The sequence below is a fragment of the Fonticula alba genome (assembly GCF_000388065.1).
Source record: "Fonticula alba strain ATCC 38817 unplaced genomic scaffold supercont2.7, whole genome shotgun sequence".
Lineage (NCBI taxonomy): Eukaryota > Rotosphaerida > Fonticulaceae > Fonticula > Fonticula alba.
This window is the reverse complement of record NW_009242977.1, coordinates 1617762-1624821: the sequence shown is the minus strand read 5'-3', so window position 1 is coordinate 1624821 and position 7060 is coordinate 1617762. Positions and strand designations below refer to the sequence as shown.

The following is a 7060-nucleotide window of genomic DNA, read 5'->3' as shown; positions in this document are numbered from 1 at the left end:
GGGGGGGGGGGGGGGGGGGGGGGGGGGGGGGGGGGGGCGGGCGGCAGGCAGATACCGCTGGCGCCGTCTCAGGCGCGCCCCCCGCCCCCCGCACCCGCTGCCCTCGATGCTCGAAGGACGGCCACGGACTGCCGATGGAGCGACGCCCCTCGTCAGCTCATACCCATTCGTTCGTCCCTTTATTCATGTGGGCCCGGTCCAACCGCGCGCGTCCTTGGCCACGCTTCCGCACCGCACCAGGGGTTCTTTGCGTCGGGCCGTCTCCCTCCCCCCTTTCCCCCCCGCTTCCCCGGAGGGGAGATCTCCGCCTCCAGCTGGTCTGGTGCGCGGACCTGTGCCCAGACGCTCATACGCCCGCAGCCCACCTCCCGCGGGTCGAGGGCCTGCAGGGGCAGGGGGGGGGGGCGGGGGAAATCGCTGCTCGGTCTCGTGCGCCCTTCGGTCAGGGGCAAACACAGATGCCCCGATACACCCACTCGCGCAACGCGCTCCCGCACCCCGGCCGGCCGGTCGGATGGGCGCGCGATCTCGGCCCTTCCCCTGGCCCGGAGGGGAGAGGCGGGCCCGGTGAAACGGGGCCTGGCACCTTGTTGTCTCGCACCCGGGCCCGGGGGAATTTCCCCACTCCATGGGCTGCCAGGGTGCGAGCCCACTTTTGCAGCTGGTTTCAGACCGCCCGCAGGTGTGGGTTGCTGGCACAGTCGGCCTTTCGAATGTGCCGCTGTGCGCCGGCCAGCCCCGCGCGTCCGCACGCACGCGCACCCTACCACTGTGTCCCCGGCCGGGGGAGGGGGCCCGGGAGGGAATGCCAAAGGGGGCGGTGGCCGGCGGAGGCCTCTCCCGCCGGGCCTGGACGCAGCAGGAGGCACCCAGACCTGTGCTACCCCCCCCCCCCCCCGCTCTTCCCACCCCTCCGGGTACCACAGATCGTCGAGACATTCCCCCGGGATGCCGCCGGGGGGAGTTGGCCCGCCCGGGGGCGCCGGATCCCGCGCCCTCTGGTCAGAGGCGCCTGCAGCCTCTGCCGACTACCCCCCCCCTCCCTTGTCGCCCCCCCGGTGTGTGGTCCGTCGGCCCCCCGACCCAGCACCAGATTCAACTCCGTGCCTGTTGAGCCATCCGGGCCATCCCGGCACGGCATCTTGTTCCTCCCCCATCTGTTCACTTCCCCCTCCTCCCCACCCTTCTCCCTCCCCCCGTCTCTCTCTCTCTTTCTCTCGCTCCCCCTCTCGACTTTCCTCCCCCCCCCCCCTCTGCCCTTTCCTCCGTCTCTTCCCACTGGAGGCAGAGCACGGGCCGCGCCACTTCCCGACCAGCCCACCTCTCATCCCCACCCTCACCAGCTGCGTTTCGGTCACGTCCCGGCACGCCTGGTCTACTTCCCTCCCTCCCTCCCCCCTCCTCGCCTCTGCCGCGCCTCCTCCCTCCCCCCGCCGGTCCCTCCTCCTCCTCCTCCAACGGGCTGTGCGATCGCCCGGGCGCCATTCGCGCCCCCTCCTACATCCGGTCATGAGTTTCGCCCAATCCCTCACGGTTCGTCCTGATCCCGGTGCCCCTCCCCCCGGCCAGATCTTTGCCGCCTCCCACTCCCCTCCCCTCCTCTTCGTTCTCCGCCGGGTGGTCCACCTTCCGCGTGTTGCTCCGCTAACCGGCCTCCACTCATACGCCCACGTGCACATCCATGCTGCGCAGAACCGCTTCGATGTGGTGTCCAACCACACAGCTGATACCCTCGAGTTCACCAAGGAGGTTGTCGCCTTCTTCAAACGCCGCCTGGCCATCGAGGAGGAATACAGGTGTGCATCTGTCCTCTGCTGGCCCCCTCCTCCCTCGCCCCTTCCGGACGCTCCGCTGTCCTCTCCCGCTCTCTCCTGCATGCTCCTGCCCCTCCTCCCTCCACCTCCCAGCCATCGGAGCCTGCCTCCCGGATGCTGACTCCAAGCCAAAACGGACAACACCAGCAAATCGATGTACAAGCTCTCGCAGACGGTTGGCGATGTGCGCAAGCGCTTCCCCTCCCTGGCTAAGTCCGATCTGTTCGACACCTTCCTCTATTCCATGACCCAAATGGCCGAGGTCACCGACTCCCATGTACGTCCTCGCCCCCGCCCCCGCCCCCGTCCCCGCCCCTGCCCCGCTTGGCAGCCTCTCCCTGTCTTCTGCGACGACATCAACACAACTGACACCTGCTCCGTGTCTGCTCCCCCCCCCCCCCGCAGAAAAAAATGTGCACCCGCATGAGCAACTTCGTTGTCGATCCCTTCACCCCCTTCATTCGTGAACTCGACAGCATGCGCAAGAGCGTACGTCCCTTTTCGTCTCTCCGCCGCCCCATTTGCGTCTACATCGTTCATTTACCCTTTTGTCGTCCTCCCCTCCCACCCCTCCCCCCTGTGCTAACCCACTGGGCCGCGCAGCTCGTCAACCAGGGCAAGAAGTATAACTCCTTCCTGCAAGAGGCCTTTTCCGATTTGAAACGCGCGCAGGATGCCCATGACAAACTGTCGCGCGAGTTGGAGGCCCTGGATGGACAGAGTCTCCCGCCAGGCACCACGGCTGGGTCCGGCACTGGCGGATCCGGCACCGACGGCCCAGATGGCCAGGCTCACTTCTCCAGCACTGGCGGCGGGAGCTGGATCGATGTCATCCGCCGGGACAACCCCTCGAAGATTGCCACCAAAACGCAGCAGCTCCGGGAGAAGCTTCGCCTCTCGGAGAGCACCCTGGAGCTGGCCAAGCGCACGTGCGACGAGCGCCAAACCAGCCACTATGAGGACCTGATGCCCGGGCTGCTGGAGCGCTTCGAAGGCTGGGAGCGCAATCGCATCGAGTTCACCCTGATGAAGATGCAGGCCGCCCTGAGGATTGAGCATGAGCTCTTGCCGACACTGATGACCTACCAGGCCAACATGGACTCGGCCCTGCGGGCCTACTCCGAGGATGAGGAGATTGCCTCCTTCGTGGCCGAGCATGCTAGTTCCGACAATACTCTGCGCACCTCTGTTGCTTCCCTCACGCAGAGCCTCCGCCAAGGGCGTCTGCAGTATCTGAGTATGTGGCCTACAATTGTCCTCCTCCTCCTCCTCCTCCTCCTCCTCTTCTTCTTCTTCTTCTTCTTCTTCTTCTTTCCCTTCCCCACATCTCTTGCCTGGCTCCTTGCCCGCCACCACCCCTCCATCCATCGACCTGTGCTTTGTCCCGTTTGACTCATATGCTGGCCGATCTGCTCCCCTGCACGCGCTCCTATGATGCCCTTCTCTCAGCCCCTGGTGGTTGGCGCTCCGTTTACTTTGTGCTCATGGCCTCCACGCAGTTGGCATACATCTTCGAGTCCGAGAGCGTGCGTTTTCTTGATTGCCATTGTCGCGGCTTTTCTGCTTCCTGCTTCTCTTGTTGTTCCTCGTCACCCCCTTTGAGGGGGTTGCACGCCATCTAACCCTCCCCTTCATCTCCCCTTTGTTTGTATGCCTCTTCTCACACACACACACACACACACACACACGCGCGCACGCGCACACATCCAGTCCTCCCGGCCGAAGTTCACCTTCCACCTGTTTAATGCCTGCGTTCGGCCCATTCATGAGTCGGCCTACGGCCGGCGGAATGTTTTCTGCATCGACTGGCCAGCGTCTCCCAATGTCGCCCTCGCTCGAGTCCAGGATGACAATGACATGGAAAGTGGCTCCACCGAATCGCTGGCGAACTCGGGGTCTGCCTCTCCTCTGACACGCGGCTCCGCACAGAAGGGGCGCTCTCTCTTCTTCGCCAGCGAGGATATCATCGATGCATTCAACTGGATCCACTGTCTCAAGTCGGTGGCCAAGAACATCGACTCTGTCAGTGCGTACAATGGGACTCCTTCTGCTGCGGCCCTCCACTCAGCATCCTCCGGACTCCGGATGCTGTGCAATCCCACCGACAGGCGGCTAACCTCTTTTTGCACCCCCCCCCCACACACACACATCCATATCGCCGCCGCACTGCTCCATAGACTTCCACCTTTTCCCTCGGCTGTGTGATCGCCTGTTGGTTCGGTTGACCGAGGCTCGTGGACTGCCCATCGCTTCGGATTTGTCCTCCTCGCTGCTCCGGTCGTCGAACCTCAACTACCACTGCGTCCTTAGCTTCGATGACTCCACCCTCCCCGAGGCCATCACCCAGTCGGTCAGTGGGTATTCTCCTGGGGCGGAAAGCGGGCGCCCCCTTTGGAATGAACGTGTGCTCTTCCGATCTCCTGTTGGTTCGGTTGACCGAGGCTCGTGGACTGCCCATCGCTTCGGATTTGTCCTCCTCGCTGCTCCGGTCGTCGAACCTCAACTACCACTGCGTCCTTAGCTTCGATGACTCCACCCTCCCCGAGGCCATCACCCAGTCGGTCAGTGGGTATTCTCCTGGGGCGGAAAGCGGGCGCCCCCTTTGGAATGAGGCCTTCTCCTTGGAGTGCGTCCCTTTTTCTCTCTTTGCCAGTCCTCTCTGCCTCTCGCATTTCACCCCTTTACCCTGTGTATTGGCCCTTCTTTCTTTCTTTAGATCGGAAGAGCGTCGTGGTCCTCTCTGCCTCTCGCATTTCACCCCTTTACCCTGTGTATTGGCCCTTCTTTCTTTCTTTCTTTCTCTCTCTCTCTCTCTCTCTTTCATGGCTTCTCATGGATTGTCTCTCTCACACTCCTACCATTCCCCCCTCCCTCCTCCCCGTTCAAACCAGGGATATTCCCCACTTCCGCTCAGTCACAGTGCGCGTGTTCGCTTCCGGCTTGACAAGTCTGTCGAGTCTGACCAGCCGCGCGCAGGATGTGTGCATTGGTCAGGTCATCATCCCGCGGGCCGTGATCATGGCGGTTTCTGGCGTCCAGGAGAACGCTGATGGCGTGCCAACCTCCCAGATTGACCCGGCGGAGTTCTGGTTCCCGCTGACCGGCAGCCCGGAGCATGGCATCCAGTCCGGTCTCATCGGTTCTGCGGTGAATTCCCTGGCCGAGCTCCAGGGTGGTCAGACTGCCGGCTTTGCTGTCCGGCTGCGCTTCGAGCTTCAGGTACACATGGGATGGCTTGGTCCCTTTCGATTTCGAAGAAAACAACCCCCACGCAAAAAGCCGTCCATCCACATCACACAGACGCACGCTTCCTGCTGGGGCATATCTTGTGCCCCGAGTGCCGCGCTCTCCCTCCCTCCCTCTCTCTCCCCCTCTCTCCCTCTCTCTCTCTCCCTCTCTCTCCCCCTCTCTCCCTCTCTCTCCCTCTCTCTCCCTCTCTGTCCCTCCCTCTCTCTCCCTCTCTCTCCCCCTCTCTCCCCCTCTCCAATGATCAGAGACTGACCGAGAATTGACCCCATTTTCCCAGCCGGAGATCGTCATGCCCGTGAACATGTCCTTCAAGTTTGATCGCGCCATCGCCAGTCCCTCCTCCTACTTCCCGATCCGTGCCCTGCTGGAGGAGAATGGAATTGATCGCGACCGGTTTACTCGGCTGATTGTCCGCCACTGGACCGTGCGCGGCGTGGCCAACGAGCGAATCCAGTACATTAACGATTATGAGATCGCCACGTCGGGTGCGCCAATCAGCTTTCCCTTTTGTCCCTGTTTCCTCCCTCCGCCTATCCGTCCCTTTTTCTCTCGTTCCCTGTTCTCGAGTCGGCACTGACCTGCTCCTCCGGATGCGCACGCATACACACACACGCACACACACACACACACACACACACGGATGTGCAGAAAACACCTCCACCCTCTTCCGCAGCAATACCATCGCCTCCAAGATGACCGAGCAGTATCTGCGTCTTCTGTCAACCGGATACGTGGCTTCGGTTCTTGGCCCGGTGATTCGGTCGATCCAATCCACCCGACTCAGCTACGAGGTGCGTTCACGTACACCCCCCTCCTCTCTCCCTCCCGCACACATATTTACAAGGATCCACACGCCCGGATCCTCCCCAGGGCTTTTGGGGCTCTTTCCTGTTTCCATTCTGACACGTTACCGCCCCTTTCCTTCGCCCAGGTGGACAACTCGCGTGTCGATGACATCGAGGAGCTCCGCAAGAATGCCCGACGCCTGGTGACCGCCTGCAAAAACCTTCTTGACTTGGCATCCACCAACTTGGACCAGTTCCCGGCCGACCTATCGTACATCCTGTCGCGCATCCGCAGCTCGGTCATGTCTCGTTTCCCGAACGATGCGAAGGCTCACTACACCTGCGTTGGGTACGCGCGTCCCCCTGCCAAACAGCCCTTTTCTTTCTTTCCCTCTCTTTCCCACACATACTCATCACTATCCCTCACCTCGCTCCTGCTTGCCCTGCCTCTCGGGGCCTTTGCACTGTTCGCATCCTCGTCCTGGCACTTTCCATCCTTCCAGGGGCTTCGTCTTCCTGCGTCTCCTTTGTCCGGCCCTGCTGTCACCGCGCAGCTTTGGCCTTGTGACCGAGCAGCCTGACGACCGTGCCACTCGGGCGCTCATGCTCATTGCCAAGGTTGTGCAGAATGTGGCCAACCTGGTCCCGGACAAGTCCCTCAAGGATCTCTCCTCGGTGCCAGAGGTGGCCTCCTTCATCAACGAGAGCCACGATGTGATGCGCTCCTTCCTGGTCCGGATCTCGGTGCGTTTTCGCCATTCACTTCTTCGTGGCCCGGGGCGCGCAGGACAGCTCGCGGGTGATATGCAACTTGCCCCCTGGGAGAGGCGCCACCCGCTGACAGATTATTGCTCCTTCATTTTGTCCCCCCTCCTTCTCTCTCTCTCTCTCTCTCTCTCTCTCTCTCTCCGATGATTGCCACGCCCTCTTTTGCAGTCTGTCTCCGATGGTTTCCTGCACCAGCCCAAGAGCGAGACCTTGACTGCCGGCTCGCCGGAGTTCTACACCCAAATCCAGTCGTACTCCAACATCATCACTGCTTACGACCCGAACCGCGAGCTTTCCTCCATTTGCTACGTCTTCAACCAGTTTAAGCACTCGATCGAGTCGAACCCGGCCCACCAGAATGTGCGTCGATGGAGCTGCCCCCTTCTTCTTCTTCCTCCTCTTCTTCTTCCTCTTCTTCTTCTTGCCCATCCCTCTCTCCCCCCC

The 7060-nt window shown here is 62.1% G+C and overlaps 1 protein-coding gene across 1 annotated transcript in view; it reads left to right on the top strand.

Moving 5' to 3' along the window:
* The first annotated feature begins 1386 nt into the window (after positions 1–1386).
* H696_04547 (hypothetical protein) overlaps positions 1387–7060 on the top strand; it is a 7378-nt gene continuing 1704 nt past the window's right edge. The window contains exons 1-15 of the mRNA XM_009498428.1: positions 1387–1533; positions 1693–1796; positions 1962–2091; positions 2220–2303; positions 2418–3051; positions 3264–3340; positions 3525–3840; positions 3992–4149; positions 4361–4440; positions 4706–5033; positions 5341–5548; positions 5712–5854; positions 5995–6197; positions 6352–6592; positions 6785–6976. Coding sequence (XP_009496703.1) covers positions 1510–1533; positions 1693–1796; positions 1962–2091; positions 2220–2303; positions 2418–3051; positions 3264–3340; positions 3525–3840; positions 3992–4149; positions 4361–4440; positions 4706–5033; positions 5341–5548; positions 5712–5854; positions 5995–6197; positions 6352–6592; positions 6785–6976 — 2922 coding nt within the window. The 5' untranslated portion in view covers positions 1387–1509. The remainder of the gene's footprint in view (positions 1534–1692; positions 1797–1961; positions 2092–2219; positions 2304–2417; positions 3052–3263; positions 3341–3524; positions 3841–3991; positions 4150–4360; positions 4441–4705; positions 5034–5340; positions 5549–5711; positions 5855–5994; positions 6198–6351; positions 6593–6784; positions 6977–7060) is intronic.